Source organism: Oncorhynchus gorbuscha, unplaced genomic scaffold, assembly GCF_021184085.1.
Source record: "Oncorhynchus gorbuscha isolate QuinsamMale2020 ecotype Even-year unplaced genomic scaffold, OgorEven_v1.0 Un_scaffold_788, whole genome shotgun sequence".
Taxonomy (NCBI): domain Eukaryota; kingdom Metazoa; phylum Chordata; class Actinopteri; order Salmoniformes; family Salmonidae; genus Oncorhynchus; species Oncorhynchus gorbuscha.
Genome location: NW_025745812.1, coordinates 75,892 through 93,550, shown reverse-complemented (window position 1 = coordinate 93,550; position 17,659 = coordinate 75,892). Strand labels below are relative to the sequence as shown.

Below are 17,659 nucleotides of genomic sequence, written 5' to 3'. Positions count from 1 at the left end.
ACACCTGTTGGTTAAGGGCTGGGCAGTCAGCATTTCACTGTGAGGTCTACACCTGTTGGTTAAGGTCTGGGCAGTCAGCATTTCACTGTGAGGTCTACACCTGTTGGTTAAGGGCTGGGCAGTCAGCATTTCACTGTGAGGTCTACACCTGTTGGTTAAGGTCTGGGCAGTCAGCATTTCACTGTGAGGTCTACACCTGTTGGTTAAGGTCTGGGCAGTCAGCATTTCACTGTGAGGTCTACACCTGTTGGTTAAGGTCTGGGCAGTCAGCATTTCACTGTGAGGTCTACAACACCTGTTGGTTAAGGGCTGGTCAGTCAGCATTTCACTGTGAGGTCTACTACACCTGTTGTATTCACGTGACTAATACAATTTGATTTGATTTGTTTGACTCTGTTCCATTAATTCCATTTCAGCCATTACAATGAGCCCGTCCGCCTATAGCTCCTCCCACTAGCCTCCTCTATTGGCTACATTTAAATGGGGAAGCCCTGAATGGGGCTGCCCATGCTAATACAACCTGTTGGGCCTCTAGAGACTTCTATCATTCTCTATGGTAAAGAGCAACTACAACCTGTTGGGCCACTAGAGACTTCTATCATTCTCTATGATAAAGAGCAACTACAACCTGTTGGGCCACTAGAGACTTCTATCATTCTCTATGGTAAAGAGCAACTACAACCTGTTGGGCCTCTAGAGACTTCTATCATTCTCTATGATAAAGAGCAACTACAACCTGTTGGGTCGCTAGAGACTTCTATCATTCTCTATGATAAAGAGCAACTACAACCTGTTGGGCCTCTAGAGACTTCTATCATTCTCTATGATAAAGAGCAACTACAACCTGTTGGGCCTCTAGAGACTTCTATCATTCTCTATGGTAAAGAGCAACTACAACCTGTTGGGTCTCTAGAGGCTTCTATCATTCTCTATGATAAAGAGCAACTACAACCTGTTGGGCCTCTAGAGGCTTCTATCATTCTCTATGGTAAAGAGCAACTACAACCTTTTGGGCCTCTAGAGACTTCTATCATTCTCTATGGTAAAGAGCAACTACAACCTGTTGGGTCGCTAGAGACTTCTATCATTCTCTATGGTAAAGAGCAACGACAACATTTTGCAGTTGTCTGCAGTCAGAACATCATGACTTTCGATCACATGATTTTTGTAAAGTTCATGTAGTGAACGGCTGTGTTCGAGAGGATCAAAAAACGCAATGTATCATGGGTATCATTGGGACTGACTGATCTACAAATAACGAGTCATCATTAATGATCAATCGGGATTTGTAGATCAGTCAGTCGGCAGTCATCTTGGTGCTCTCGAACACGGCCATGATTTAGGCACAAGTCAGGTCCATTTCTATCCCCCCTAACGCAACATACGAAAGACTTGACCATCTGACAAAAGTGATCTGCTCGAACGCGCCCATTTACCCACCAGACTCTCAGCTGCGCTACTGAAGCGTCCACTGTTGTGTCGGGCTTGGACCAGTCCACCTTCTAGACTGCTCTTTAAAACTACACAGAACACCTCACACACATCTCCCTCTCTCACCTCACCTCCAATAATTCACTGTAATATGTATTGTCTTGTTTACAGACGACGCGAGGCTACGGGAGGATCTATTGGCTTTTTCTCCGGTTCTCGTCCACCCCCGCCGAACGGCACAATGGAATATGACTGGCAGCATATGAAGCTGGTGGACCGTCGGGGTGTGATCATATCGCCCAAGCAGCAAGCAGTTGGTTGCGACAGAGCAGATTTGACAACATACCGATATACAGGACCGAACCGAACCTTACCGAACAGGATGGAGTGGCAACCAATGGAGATCAACCCGGAGGTAGAGAACCATCATAATAAATGTGGTTTTAATACATTTATCATAAGGCTGAGACTTAAAATACGCAGCTGCTCGGTTCTAACGGTCTCACTGTCTAAATAATGTATATTTTCTCTTTGTCTGTCTGTGTTTCAGATGCTGAACAAGGTGTGTATTTAATATCATAACCGATATGATGACAGTTGTGTGTATGACGTTACAACCAGACAACAGGACATTATAACCAACAGGTGGGTTATTATGGACCTGGCTCGGTCTGGAGTTAGAAATACTAGTTCGGATCAGATTATCATCTGAACGGCAGCGCGACAGAGGTACACGAGATGAACCTGCCGTTAGAATAGAGCCTTTCCCTCGTAGACTACCGTCCGTCTCCCCGGTAGCATCTCTGCCACGCTGCGCCTGGTGCCCCACCCGGTGTCTAGGATACAGGGTGTGGTCTGATGGAAGGATGGAGAGAGAGAGAGACTAAAGATCAACTTGTCTCTGCCTCTGATTTGAAGTTCATCGCTATTCATTTGGGACAGACTGCCGTGCGGCCATAATGTTTTGATAAAGAAGTTAGATCAGCGGAGATATGCCTAACGTTAGTGATTATAATATTATTGATTTGAGGCCTGTTCTGCCGAGTCATCATGGACATTTAGTGTCCATTACCGTGTAGAGTTTCAATTCGGGCTCAACAAACCATCTCCGGGTTCTACCCTCTCTACCTGACGGACATTTAACTGCTCTGTAAATCAGATTTGATTGGTCACATACTCATTTTAGCATTTATTGCGGGTGTCGCGAAATGCTTGTGTTCCTAGCTCCAACAGTGCCGTAATATCAAATTCACCCAGCTAAAAGTAAAATAATGGCATTAATAAATATAACAATATTAGGATGAGCAATGTGGGGTGGCATTGACAGTAGAATAGAGTACGGTATATAGATATGAAATAAGCAAAGCATTATGCTATCATTATTAAAGTGACCAGTGATTCCATTAATATAGGACAGCAGCCTCTAAGGTACAGGGTTGAGTAACAGGGTAGCTGCTACTGATGGCTGTTTAACAGTCTGATGGCCTTGATAGAAGCTGTTTTTCAGTCTCTCGTTCCCAGCTTTGATGCAGCTGTACTGACCTCACCTTCTGGATAATAGCGGGGTGGTTGCTGTCCTTGATGATCTTTATGGCCTTCCTGTGACATCGGGTGGCGTAGGTGTCCTGGAGGGCAGGTAGTTTGCCCCCGGTGATGAGTTGGGCAGACCGTGCCACCCTCTGGAGAGCCCTGCAGTTTCCGTACCAGGTGGTGATATAGCCCGACAGGATGCTCTCAATTGTGCATCTGTAAAATTGAGTGTTTTAGGGTGTCAAGCCAAATTTCTTCATCCTTCACCACACTGTCTGTGAGGGTGAACCATTTCATATTGTCAGTGATGTGTACGCAGAGCAACTTGATAGTTTAGGCTTACGTTCTACTGTGTCTATACAGAGTATAGTGTTGTCATTGACTGGGTGAGTTCCAGATACATTGTCTAGATGGTCTGGGTGTTCTAATCTAGCCTGTTGGTGTTGAGCTGTGTCCTGGGTGTTCTAATCTAGCCTGTTGGTGTTGAGCTGTGTTCTAATCTAGCCTGTTGGTGTTGAGCTGTGTCCTGGTGTTCTAATCTAGCCTGTTGGTGTTGAGCTGTGTCCTGGGTGTTCTAATCTAGCCTGTTGGTGTTGAGCTGTGTCCTGGGTGTTCTAATCTAGCCTGTTGGTGTTGAGCTGTGTCCTGGGTGTTCTAATCTAGCCTGTTGGTGTTGAGCTGTGTCCTGGGTGTTCTAATCTAGCCTGTTGGTGTTGAGCTGTGTCCTGGGTGTTCTATTCTAGCCTGTTGGTGTTGAGCTGTGTCCTGGTTGTTCTAATCTAGCCTGTTGGTGTTGAGCTGTGTCCTGGGTGTTCTAATCTAGCCTGTTGGTGTTGAGCTGTGTCCTGGGTGTTCTAATCTAGCCTGTTGGTGTTGAGCTGTGTCCTGGGTGTTCTAATCTAGCCTGTTGGTGTTGAGCTGTGTCCTGGGTGTTCTAATCTAGCCTGTTGGTGTTGAGCTGTGTCCTGGGTGTTCTATTCTAGCCTGTTGGTGTTGAGCTGTGTCCTGGGTGTTCTAATCTAGCCTGTTGGTGTTGAGCTGTGTCCTGGGTGTTCTAATCTAGCCTGTTGGTGTTGAGCTGCGTCCTGGGTTTTCTAATCTAGCCTGTTGGTGTTGAGCTGCGTCCTGGGTGTTCTAATCTAGCCTGTTGGTGTTGAGCTGTGTCCTGGGTGTTCTAATCTAGCCTGTTGGTGTTGAGCTGTGTTCTAATCTAGCCTGTTGGTGTTGAGCTGCGTCCTGGGTTTTCTAATCTAGCCTGTTGGTGTTGAGCTGCGTCCTGGGTGTTCTAATCTAGCCTGTTGGTGTTGAGCTGTGTCCTGGGTGTTCTAATCTAGCCTGTTGGTGTTGAGCTGCGTCCTGGGTTTTCTAATCTAGCCTGTTGGTGTTGAGCTGCGTCCTGGGTGTTCTAATCTAGCCTGTTGGTGTTGAGCTGTGTCCTGGGTGTTCTAATCTAGCCTGTTGGTGTTGAGCTGTGTCCTGGGTGTTCTAATCTAGCCTGTTGGTGTTGAGCTGTGTCCTGGGTGTTCTAATCTAGCCTGTTGGTGTTGAGCTGTGTCCTGGGTGTTCTATTCTAGCCTGTTGGTGTTGAGCTGTGTCCTGGGTGTTCTAATCTAGCCTGTTGGTGTTGAGCTGTGTCCTGGGTGTTCTATTCTAGCCTGTTGGTGTTGAGCTGTGTCCTGGGTGTTCTAATCTAGCCTGTTGGTGTTGAGCTGTGTCCTGGGTGTTCTAATCTAGCCTGTTGGTGTTGAGCTGCGTCCTGGGTTTTCTAATCTAGCCTGTTGGTGTTGAGCTGCGTCCTGGGTGTTCTAATCTAGCCTGTTGGTGTTGAGCTGTGTCCTGGGTGTTCTAATCTAGCCTGTTGGTGTTGAGCTGTGTTCTAATCTAGCCTGTTGGTGTTGAGCTGCGTCCTGGGTTTTCTAATCTAGCCTGTTGGTGTTGAGCTGCGTCCTGGGTGTTCTAATCTAGCCTGTTGGTGTTGAGCTGTGTCCTGGGTGTTCTAATCTAGCCTGTTGGTGTTGAGCTGTGTCCTGGTTGTTCTAATCTAGCCTGTTGGTGTTGAGCTGTGTCCTGGTTGTTCTAATCTAGCCTGTTGGTGTTGAGCTGTGTCCTGGTTGTTCTAATCTAGCCTGTTGGGTGTTGAGCTGTGTTCTAATCTAGCCTGTTGGTGTTGAACTGTGTCCTGGTTGTTCTAATCTAGCCTGTGGGTGTTGAGCTGTGTTCTAATCTAGCCTGTGGGTGTTGAGCTGTGTTCTAATCTAGCCTGTGGGTGTTGAGCTGTGTTCTAATCTAGCCTGTTGGTGTTGAGCTGTGTTCTGGTTGGTCTAATCTAGCCTCGGTGTTGAGCTGTGTTCTAATCTAGCCTGTTGGTGTTGAGCTGTGTCCTGGTTGGTCTAATCTAGCCTGTTGGTGTTGAGCTGTGTCCTGGTTGGTCTAATCTAGCCTGTTGGTGTTGAACTGTGTCCTGGTTGGTCTAATCTAGCCTGTTGGTGTTGAACTGTGTCCTGGTTGTTCTAATCTAGCCTGTTGGTGTTGAGCTGTGTCCTGGTTTTTCTAATCTAGCCTGTTGGTGTTGAGCTGTGTCCTGGTTGTTCTAATCTAGCCTGTTGGTGTTGAGCTGTGTCCTGGGTGTTCTAATCTAGCCTGTTGGTGTTGAGCTGTGTTCTGGTTGGTCTAATCTAGCCTCTTGGTGTTGAGCTGTGTTCTGGTTGGTCTAATCTAGCCTCTTGGTGTTGAGCTGTGTTCTAATCTAGCCTGTTGGTGTTGAGCTGTGTTCTGGTTGGTCTAATCTAGCCTCTTGGTGTTGAGCTGTGTTCTAATCTAGCCTGTTGGTGTTGAGCTGTGTTCTGGTTGGTCTAATCTAGCCTCTTGGTGTTGAGCTGTGTTCTAATCTAGCCTGTTGGTGTTGAGCTGTGTCCTGGTTGGTCTAATCTAGCCTGTTGGTGTTGAGCTGTGTCCTGGTTGTTCTAATCTAGCCTGTTGGTGTTGAGCTGTGTCCTGGTTGTTCTAATCTAGCCTGTTGGTGTTGAGCTGTGTTCTAATCTAGCCTGTTGGTGTTGAGCTGTGTTCTGGTTGGTCTAATCTAGCCTCTTGGTGTTGAGCTGTGTTCTAATCTAGCCTGTTGGTGTTGAGCTGTGTCCTGGTTGGTCTAATCTAGCCTGTTGGTGTTGAGCTGTGTCCTGGTTGTTCTAATCTAGCCTGTTGGTGTTGAGCTGTGTCCTGGTTGTTCTAATCTAGCCTGTTGGTGTTGAGCTGTGTCCTGGTTGTTCTAATCTAGCCTGTTGGTGTTGAGCTGTGTCCTGGGTGTTCTAATCTAGCCTGTTGGTGTTGAGCTGTGTCCTGGGTGTTCTAATCTAGCCTGTTGGTGTTGAGCTGTGTTCTGGTTGGTCTAATCTAGCCTCTTGGTGTTGAGCTGTGTTCTGGTTGGTCTAATCTAGCCTCTTGGTGTTGAGCTGTGTTCTAATCTAGCCTGTTGGTGTTGAGCTGTGTTCTAATCTAGCCTGTTGGTGTTGAGCTGTGTTCTGGTTGGTCTAATCTAGCCTCTTGGTGTTGAGCTGTGTTCTGGTTGGTCTAATCTAGCCTCTTGGTGTTGAGCTGTGTTCTGGTTGGTCTAATCTAGCCTCTTGGTGTTTAGCTGTGTTCTGGTTGGTCTAATCTAGCCTCTTGGTGTTGAGCTGTGTTCTGGTTGGTCTAATCTAGCCTCTTGGTGTTGAGCTGTGTTCTGGTTGGTCTAATCTAGCCTCTTGGTGTTGAGCTGTGTTCTGGTTGGTCTAATCTAGCCTCTTGGTGTTGAGCTGTGTTCTGGTTGGTCTAATCTAGCCTCTTGGTGTTGAGCTGTGTTCTGGTTGGTCTAATCTAGCCTCTTGGTGTTGAGCTGTGTTCTGGTTGGTCTAATCTAGCCTCTTGGTGTTGAGCTGTGTTCTGGTTGGTCTAATCTAGCCTCTTGGTGTTGAGCTGTGTTCTAATCTAGCCTGTTGGTGTTGAGCTGTGTTCTAATCTAGCCTGTTGGTGTTGAGCTGTGTTCTGGTTGGTCTAATCTAGCCTCTTGGTGTTGAGCTGTGTTCTGGTTGGTCTAATCTAGCCTCTTGGTGTTGAGCTGTGTTCTGGTTGGTCTAATCTAGCCTGTTGGTGTTGAGCTGTGTCCTGGTTGGTCTGTAGAGACTGATGGGCAACCTTCCTGTTAATATTCTGGTTGTTCTAATCTAGCCTCTTGGTGTTGAGCTGTGTTCTAATCTAGCCTGTTGGTGTTGAGCTGTGTTCTGGTTGGTCTAATCTAGCCTGTTGGTGTTGAGCTGTGTTCTGGATGGTCTGGGGGTTCTAATCTAGAATGTTGGTGTTGAGCGGTGTTCTAGATGGTCTGTAGAGACTGATGGGTAACCTTCCTGTTAATATTCTGGTTGTTCTAATCTAGAATGTTGGTGTTGAGCTGTGTTCTAGATGGTCTGGGGGTTCTAATCTAGAATGTTGTTGTTGAGCGGTGTTCTAGATGGTCTGTAGAGACTGATGGGTAACCTTCCTGTTAATATTCTGGTTGTTCTAGTCTAGCATGTTGGTGTTCTAGATGGTCTGTAGAGACTGATGGGGAACCTTCCTGTTAATATTCTGTTTGACTGTGTTGCAGGTGCTCAGTGGGCTGGGGGTGTGTGGTAGCTGGGGCTTCGTGGATGTGTTGGGGCTGGAGGATGAGGGAGTGTCTTCAGTACCTTCTCCCAGCTGCGCCCTCATGCTGCTCTTCCCTCTGACACAACAGGTAACCAATGATCTAGCAGTATCTTTATTACGTTGGAAATATGTAGCGCAGTGATGTGGAGCAGACTCTGTTCTAGGGACCCCAAGGTGACGCACATTTAGTTTCTTTTGCTCTAGTAGCTTGATTTGATGATTTGAATCTCCTGTGTAGTACTAGAGCAAAACCCAGAATGTGCAACCCCTGGGGTCCCAGGACGCTAAACCTCGCACCCTGGGGTCCCAGGACGCTAAACCTCGCACCCTGGGGTCCCAGGACGCTAAACCTCGCACCCTGGGGTCCCAGGACGCTACACCTCGCACCCTGGGGTCCCAGGACGCTACACCTCGCACCCTGGGGTCCCAGGACGCTACACCTCGCACCCTGGGGTCCCAGGACGCTACACCTCGGACCCTGGGGTCCCAGGACGCTACACCTCGGACCCTGGGGTCCCAGGACGCTACACCTCGGACCCTGGGGTCCCAGGACGCTACACCTCGGACCCTGGGGTCCCAGGACGCTACACCTCGGACCCTGGGGTCCCAGGACTGTGTTTGAGAGACTCTGATGTAGCATGATGATGATGATAACGGCGTGTGTTTCAGCACGAGTCGTTCCGGCAGCAGCAGGCTGGGAAGGTGTCGGGAGATACTGACCTCTACTTCCTGAAACAGACGGTGGTCAACTCCTGTGGCACCGTCGCTCTGCTGCACGCAGTCGCCAACAACCCCACCCACATAGAGTATGGTGAGTAGAAACGGGTCCTGCATGGAGCCAAGATGGAGGGGGGACGTTGAATACCCATACTTGCGTTCGTCTTTATCTAGTAGAATTCACTGAACTCTATTGAGGAAGAGACTGGTCTTTTCATAATCAGTTGATGATCAGATCCGAGGACTGACTATCAACCAACACAATTGCTGATTAGATGAAGCATTCTCAGTGTGGATGAGGGTAGGATGTTGATGTGCTGCTTACTGAATATATTTATACTAAACACTACATTCTAAATGGTATGTAGTATGATTAGTACGCAGTATGTAGTTTTACAAAGTAGTAGGGAAAGACCGATTTCAGACACGGGCCACACTTCTCTTCTGTCTGGCAGCAGTGTGTAGTTTTAGTTAGTAGTAGGGAAGCCAGATTCAGACAGGACCAGTGTAGTTTTAGTTAGTAGGGAAGCCAGATTCAGACAGGACCAGTGTGTAGTTAGTAGGGAAGCCAGATTCAGACAGGACCAGTGTGTAGTTAGTAGGGAAGCCAGATTCAGACAGGACCAGTGTGTAGTTAGTAGGGAAGCCAGATTCAGACAGGACCAGTGTGTAGTTAGTAGGGAAGCCAGATTCAGACAGGACCAGTGTGTAGTTAGTAGGGAAGCCAGATTCAGACAGGACCAGTGTGTAGTTAGTAGGGAAGCCAGATTCAGACAGGACCAGTGTGTAGTTAATAGTAGGGAAGCCAGATTCAGACAGGACCAGTGTGTAGTTTTTGTTAGTAAGGAAGCCAGATTCAGACAGGACCAGTGTGTAGTTAGTAGGGAAGCCAGATTCAGACAGGACCAGTGTGTAGTTAATAGTAGGGAAGCCAGATTCAGACAGGACCAGTGTGTAGTTTTTGTTAGTAAGGAAGCCAGATTCAGACAGGACCAGTGTGTAGTTTTAGTTAGTAGTAGGGAAGCCAGATTCAGACAGGACCAGGGTGTAGTTTTAGTTAGTAGTAGGGAAGCCAGATTCAGACAGGACCAGGGTGTAGTTTTAGTTAGTAGTAGGGAAGCCAGATTCAGACAGGACCAGGGTGTAGTTTTAGTTAGTAGTAGGGAAGCCAGATTCAGACAGGACCAGGGTGTAGTTTTAGTTAGTAGTAGGGAAGCCAGATTCAGACAGGACCAGGGTGTAGTTTTAGTTAGTAGTAGGGAAGCCAGATTCAGACAGGACCAGGGTGTAGTTTTAGTTAGTAGTAGGGAAGCCAGATTCAGACAGGACCAGGGTGTAGTTTTAGTTAGTAGTAGGGAAGCCAGATTCAGACAGGACCAGGGTGTAGTTTTAGTTAGTAGTAGGGAAGCCAGATTCAGACAGGACCAGGGTGTAGTTTTAGTTAGTAGTAGGGAAGCCAGATTCAGACAGGACCAGGGTGTAGTTTTAGTTAGTAGTAGGGAAGCCAGATTCAGACAGGACCAGGGTGTAGTTTTAGTTAGTAGTAGGGAAGCCAGATTCAGACAGGACCAGGGTGTCGTTAGTAGTAGGGAAGCCAGATTCAGACAGGACCGGTGTGTAACAGTGCTGTCTCTGTGCCAGATGGTGACTCTGCTCTGAAGAAGTTTCTAGATGAGACGGCTAACATGACCCCCGCCCAGCGAGCCACCCACCTGGAGAACAACCAGGTAACCCACACATTCACAGTGATCGACACACACCATGGCTATGTCCCAATTACCGCTCCTTCCTCCCAAAGTGTGTACTTGTTCTAAGATGGGAACTCCCTTTATCCAAGCTTCCTCCACTAATCCTATATCTGCAGTGAACGAGTCCATACTTCAGGAGAAGGTAGATATTATTGGGGGACTCCACTAGTCCATACTTCAGGAGAAGGTAGATATTATTGGGGGACTCCACTAGTCCATACTTCAGGAGAAGGTAGATATTATTGGGGGACTCCACTAGTCCATACTTCAGGAGAAGGTAGATATTATTGGGGGACTCCACTAGTCCATACTTCAGGAGAAGGTAGATATTATTGGGGGACTCCACTAATCCATACTTCAGGAGAAGGTAGATATTATTGGGGGACTCCACTAATCCATACTTCAGGAGAAGGTAGATAATATCGGGGGACTCCACTAATCCATACTTCAGGAGAAGGTAGATATTATTGGGGGACTCCACTAGTCCATACTTAGGAGAAGGTAGATATTATCGGGGGACTCCACTAGTCCATACTTCAGGAGAAGGTAGATATTATCGGGGGACTCCACTAGTCCATACTTCAGGAGAAGGTAGATATTATTGGGGGACTCCTCTAGTCCATACTTCAGGAGAAGGTAGATATTATTGGGGGACTCCACTAGTCCATACTTCAGGAGAAGGTAGATATTATTGGGGGACTCCACTAGTCCATACTTCAGGAGGAGAAGGTAGATATTATTGGGGGACTCCACTAGTCCATACTTCAGGAGGAGAAGGTAGATATTATTGGGGGACACCTCACGTCTGGCCTCGTGAACCAGGCTTCCTTAACTGGAAACCTGGGAAGATCCATGTCAGAAATCCGCTAGAGAGGTTGGAACCCGGTCTAAATCAAGTCACGCCTCACAACAAACCAATCAAATGCCTTGCTTGGGAGGAGCTCCGAAGGTGTTCACCAGGGTAGTGCCGTAGGAGTTACCGTGACGACTAACATGTCAACAGAACATCACAAACAGGCTGACTATGTTTATTATCTCTGTCCTCAGTTTCCCCCTCAATGGAAAGATTCCCCAGTTCCAGTCCATAATATTCTCAGTCAATATGGCCTGTCTTCTCCCGTGGCCTGTCTTCTCCCGTGGCCTGTCCCAGTCCTAGACTTGTTTTTGTTTAAGTCTTATCCAAACCGTAATTTAACCACATGGAGTAAACTGAAGTTGAACCCTAACCTTACTTTTTTCACCTACATTTATTTTCACATTTCCACAAACGTCAGGGTTTTCTTTCAAATGTTATCGGTAATATGCATATTCTAGCTTCAGGGCTTGAGCTACAGGCAGTTAGATGTGGGTCATTTTGGGAAGAAATTGAAAAAAGGGGCGGATCCTCAAGAGGTTTTTAAGCATCGACGTTTGACCGCTAAGACGCGGAGCTTCATGGCGATATGAGAACTTCTAGTCATGGTGTAATTCTGTTGCTGAAGTTACGCCACGGGTTGGCGGTTGGTCCACAGGGTTTTTGAATCTTGCCGCTGGACAAACCAAACCGTTCTTGCAAGTCGAGCTCACATCAGACATGAAGCTGCAGTTCTCATCTCGGCCACTAGAGGACAGCAGAGCTGCTGGGTTCTGAGACTCATGGCTTCACAGATCGATATGGTGTTGTAACGAATAGGAATACATGCATTATATGAGTTGATATGTGTAGATGTTTAATATGTAGATGGTTAAAGACTGGTTAAAGAAGGATTTATAAGGCGAAAGGGAGGAGACTGGTTAAAGAAGGATTTATAAGGCGAAAGGGAGGAGACTGGTTAAAGAAGGATTTATAAGGCGAAAGGGAGGAGACTGGTTAAAGAAGGATTTATAAGGTGAATGGGAGGAGACTGGTTAAAGAAGGATTTATAAGGTGAAAGGGAGGAGACTGGTTAAAGAAGGATTTATACGGTGAAAGGGAGGAGACTGGTTAAAGAAGGATTTATAAGGTGAAAGGGAGGAGACTGGTTAAAGAAGGATTTATAAGGTGAATGGGAGGAGACTGGTTAAAGAAGGATTTATAAGGTGAAAGGGAGGAGACTGGTTAAAGAAGGATTTATAAGGTGAAAGGGAAGAGACTGGTTAAAGAAGGATTTATAAGGTGAATGGGAAGAGACTGGTTAAAGAAGGATTTATAAGGTGAAAGGGAGGAGACTGGTTAAAGAAGGATTTATAAGGTGAAAGGGAGGAGACTGGTTAAAGAAGGATTTATAAGGTGAATGGGAGGAGACTGGTTAAAGAAGGATTTATAAGGTGAATGGGAGGAGACTGGTTAAAGAAGGATTTATAAGGTGAATGGGAGGAGACTGGTTAAAGAAGGATTTTTAAGCCTTGAGACATGGGTTGTGTATGTGTACCATTGAGGGTGAAAGGGAGGAGACTGGTTAAAGAAGGATTTTTAAGCTTTGAGACATGGGTTGTGTATGTGTACCATTGAGGGTGAATGGGCAAGACACTGTTGAAGTGCCTTTGAATGGGGTATGGCAGTAGGTGCCAGGGGCACCGGTTTGTGTCAAGAACTGCAGCGCTTCTGTGTTTCACAACAGTTTCCTGTGTATCAATGGTTTTTAACCGAAAGGTTGCTGGATCGAATCCCTGAGCTGACAAGGTAAAAATCTGTCGTTCTGCCCCTGAACAAGGCAGTTAACCTACTGTTCCCCAGTAGGCCGTCATTATAAATAAGAATTTGTTCTTAACAGACCTGTCTAGTTAAATATAACAAACTGTGGGACCTTATGGACAGGTGTGGGCCTTTCCTACTCCTGCCAAATTAATTGAGTTTACCACAGGTGGACTCCAAGCCGTAGAAACATTTTTAAGGATGATCAATGGAACCCATATACACCTGAGCTCCACTTCTAGTCTGATAGCAAAGGGTCTGAATACTGGTGTAAATAAGCTATTATATCATTTTAGAAATTAGCCAACATTTCTAAACCTCTTTTGCTTTGTCAATATCGGCGATTGTGTGTAGATTAATGACGGGGGAAAAACCCAATTTAATCCGTTTTAGAATAATGTAACAAAGTGCGGAAAGTCTCGGGGTCTGAATTCTTTCCAAATGCACTGTTTAATGTAAAAACCTGCATGTCTCCATAAATTTGTTTAAATGTGTTTATTGTTGTCTCTTGCAGGCCATCAGAGAGGCTCATGATGAAGTGGCAGCACAGGGCCAGTGCAGGGTGAGAACACAATGCAACATAAGGACCTCCTCAGATGTTACTTATGTAGAATGTCATCTTTTATACCCTCCCTCTTTCAGGTGGAGGCAGATAACGTGAACTTCCATTTCATCACCTTTGTCAATGGGAAAGGACAGCTTTATGAGCTGGGTGAGTGTGTGGCTGAGTCCCGGTGTTCCCGCCCCTTCTCCCCTTGTGTCCCGCCCCTTCTCCCCTTGTGTCCCGCCCCTTCTCCCCTTGTGTCCCGCCCCTTCTCCCCGGTGTTCCGCCCCGTCTCCCCAGGTGTGTATTTACACACTTTCTCTGTCTCTCTCTGATTCTGTTGTGTAGATGGTAGGATGGAGGGACCGGTGAACCATGGAACCACCAAGGATGACTCCTTCATCAAGGTACGTTCCTCCTTCCATTCATCTAATCTCAGCCGACATGTCAAACCTTCGGTTCATCTAATCTCAGCCGACGTGTCAAACCTCCGGTTCATCTAATCTCAGCCGACGTGACAAACCTTCGGTTCATCTAATCCCAGTAGAGGTGTCAAACCTTCGGTTAATCTAATCCCAGTAGAGGTGTCAAACCTTCGGTTCATCTAATCCCAGCCGACGTGTCAAACCTTCGGTTCATCTAATCCCAGCCGACGTGTCAAACCTTCGGTTCATCTAATCCCAGTAGAGGTGTCAAACCTTCGGTTCATCTAATCCCAGCCGACGTGTCAAACCTTCGGTTCATCTAATCCCAGCCGACGTGTCAAACCTTCGGTTCATCTAATCCCAGCCGACGTGTCAAACCTTCCATTCATCTAATCCCAGCCGACATGTCAAACCTTCGGTTCATCTAATCCCAGCCGACGTGTCAAACCTTCCATTCATCTAATCCCAGCCGACGTGTCAAACCTTCGGTTCATCTAATCCCAGCCGACGTGTCAAACCTTCGGTTCATCTAATCCCAGCCGACGTGTCAAACCTTCGGTTCATCTAATCCCAGCCGACGTGTCAAACCTTCCATTCATCTAATCCCAGTAGAGGTGTCAAACCTTCGGTTCATCTAATCCCAGCCGACATGTCAAACCTTCGGTTCATCTAATCCCAGCCGACGTGTCAAACCTTCGGTTCATCTAATCCCAGCCGACGTGTCAAACCTTCGGTTCATCTAATCCCAGCCGACGTGTCAAACCTTCGGTTCATCTAATCCCAGCCGACGTGTCAAACCTTCGGTTCATCTAATCCCAGCCGACGTGTCAAACCTTCCATTCATCTAATCCCAGTAGAGGTGTCAAACCTTCGGTTCATCTAATCCCAGCCGACGTGTCAAACTGTGTAAAGTCAGATTTTATTCCCCACGAAGAATCACCCTACAGAGCAGCACAGTGTTTTTCCTCACAAAAGTAGCGGCTCCCCGGCAGCCGGATGTGGGAGTGCATGCCTTCTATTGCTAGCTGATGTGGGAGTGCATGCCTTCTATTGCTAGCTGATGTGGGAGTGCATGCCTTCTATTGCTAGCTGATGTGGGAGTGCATGCCTTCTATTGCTAGCTGATGTGGGAGTGCATGCCTTCTATTGCTAGCTGATGTGGGAGTGCATGCCTTCTATTGCTAGCTGATGTGGGAGTGCATGCCTTCTATTGCTAGCTGATGTGGGAGTGCATGCCTTCTATTGCTAGCTGATGTGGGAGTGCATGCCTTCTATTGCTAGCTGATGTGGGAGTGCATGCCTTCTATTGCTAGCTGATGTGGGAGTGCATGCCTTCTATTGCTAGCTGATGTGGGAGTGCATGCCTTCTATTGCTAGCTGATGTGGGTGTGCATGCCTTCTATTGCTAGCTGATGTGGGTGTGCATGCCTTCTATTGCTAGCTGATGTGGGTGTGCATGCCTTCTATTGCTAGCTGATGTGGGTGTGCATGCCTTCTATTGCTAGCTGATGTGGGAGTGCATGCCTTCTATTGCTAGCTGATGTGGGAGTGCATGCCTTCTATTGCTAGCTGATGTGGGAGTGCATGCCTTCTATTGCTAGCTGATGTGGGAGTGCATGCCTTCTATTGCTAGCTGATGTGGCAGTGCATGCCTTCTATTGCTAGCTGATGTGGCAGTGCATGCCTTCTATTGCTAGCTGATGTGGGAGTGCATGCCTTCTATTGCTAGCTGATGTGGGAGTGCATGCCTTCTATTGCTAGCTGATGTGGGAGTGCATGCCTTCTATTGCTAGCTGATGTGGGAGTGCATGCCTTCTATTGCTAGCTGATGTGGGAGTGCATGCCTTCTATTGCTAGCTGATGTGGGAGTGCATGCCTTCTATTGCTAGCTGATGTGGGAGTGCATGCCTTCTATTGCTAGCTGATGTGGGAGTGCATGCCTTCTATTGCTAGCTGATGTGGGAGTGCATGCCTTCTATTGCTAGCTGATGTGGGAGTGCATGCCTTCTATTGCTAGCTGATGTGGGAGTGCATGCCTTCTATTGCTAGCTGATGTGGGTGTGCATGCCTTCTATTGCTAGCTGATGTGGGTGTGCATGCCTTCTATTGCTAGCTGATGTGGGTGTGCATGCCTTCTATTGCTAGCTGATGTGGGAGTGCATGCCTTCTATTGCTAGCTGATGTGGGAGTGCATGCCTTCTATTGCTAGCTGATGTGGGAGTGCATGCCTTCTATTGCTAGCTGATGTGGGAGTGCATGCCTTCTATTGCTAGCTGATGTGGGAGTGCATGCCTTCTATTGCTAGCTGATGTGGCAGTGCATGCCTTCTATTGCTAGCTGATGTGGGAGTGCATGCCTTCTATTGCTAGCTGATGTGGGAGTGCATGCCTTCTATTGCTAGCTGATGTGGGAGTGCATGCCTTCTATTGCTAGCTGATGTGGGAGTGCATGCCTTCTATTGCTAGCTGATGTGGGAGTGCATGCCTTCTATTGCTAGCTGATGTGTTTAAACTGGAATAATGTTGTAGTTTACACGGGCAAGTATTAGAATATTTGCCAGGGCATATTTAATTATTAATCTGACTATTTCTCATAGATCTGGGAAGCTAAAAGGCTAGCTAGCTTGCTGTGTTTAGCCATACTGGAGATGGGCTAGCTAGCAGGCCTGTAGCGCTATGCAGGTGTAGCTTGTAGAAAGAGTCAGGAATATGTAGTGTGGAGAGGATGTGTTCATTAGGATAACGTCTCCTGAGATGTCATAATACAATGTTGATGCCTGGCCAACATCTCAACGCAGAATGGAGTATATAGACATTCTACATCTGTCAGACATCTTGCCATTGAGCTCACTGCATCCTCCCAGTGTACCCTCTTTTACCAGAGGGTTGTGCTAGCTGGGCTGTTCGTCTAGCGTTTCGCTACACCCTAAATAACATCTGCTAAATATTTGATTAATTTATCAGAGGCTCCAGAGCCACAGTTAATCTCTCTCGTCTCTCTCCCCAGGATGCAGCCAGGGTGTGTCGGGGTTTTGTGGAGAGAGCAGAGGGAGAGGTCCGCTTCTCTGCTGTGGCCCTCTGTCATACCTAGAGACCCTGGAGGGACACACACACACACACACACAGGTGAACCATGGTGTACACACACACCTGGTATGTACTGGAAACATAGTTTGCACTCTCCCCACACAGCACACACACAGCACACATGCATAGATGGTAGTTTGCACAAGCCTGGTGTCACGTTGATGTCACTTCTGCTGTACTTTCTGTCTGCTGTACTGTTTCATTTATTTAAGTCAGATCACCACTGAGAAAGTAGTGCACTTACATGGGGGAGTAGGGAGACGTTTGATCTGCTGCCTGTCAGGTGTTCCTGTTTTTCTGCTGTCTGACTCCTCAGCTCTGTTTCTAACAGCTGTTACTTCAGACTACTGTGTTGGGATGACGTTGTTACTGTGTTGGGATGACGTTGTTACTGTGTTGGGATGACGTTGTTACTGTGTTGGGATGACGTTGTTACTGTGTTGGGATGACGTTGTTACTGTGTTGGGATGACGTTGTTACTGTGTTGGGATGACGTTGTTACTGTGTTGGGATGACGTTGTTACTGTGTTGGGATGACGTTGTTACTGTGTTGGGATGACACTGCAACAATTTTGGCTGTGCTTTGCCTTTCTGTGTCTTCCTGTGCTGCTGACTGCCAATAAACAACCAAACTACACACTTCTCCTCTGTGTGATGTCATTCTCTTCTGTCATTACTTTACTTGAGTAGCTTTTCAGAGTAAAATGTTGAAGTAGCTTCTACTTTAGGAGGGTTTTTCAGTTCTCTTTCCATCCTGATATTTTCAAACATGTTCGATTTTACTTAAAGTAGTATCTGTACTTTAATATGTTTATTTGACTTCTTTCACTTCACTAGATTCCCCCAAAAATACGTACATTTTCCCT

General features: G+C 46.9%; 1 protein-coding gene across 1 annotated transcript; it reads left to right on the top strand.

Annotated features, from left to right (window-relative positions):
* Positions 1-1,558: 1,558 nt before the first annotated feature.
* Positions 1,559-17,435, top strand: LOC124020268 (ubiquitin carboxyl-terminal hydrolase isozyme L1-like). The gene is made up of 9 exons (XM_046335614.1): positions 1,559-1,846; positions 1,982-1,993; positions 7,580-7,708; positions 8,290-8,431; positions 9,979-10,064; positions 13,253-13,300; positions 13,381-13,450; positions 13,631-13,689; positions 16,714-17,435. Exons 1-9 carry the CDS (start codon positions 1,583-1,585, stop codon positions 16,795-16,797), a joined length of 894 nt encoding a protein of 297 aa, XP_046191570.1. The 5' UTR covers positions 1,559-1,582; the 3' UTR covers positions 16,798-17,435.
* Positions 17,436-17,659: the final 224 nt, after the last annotated feature.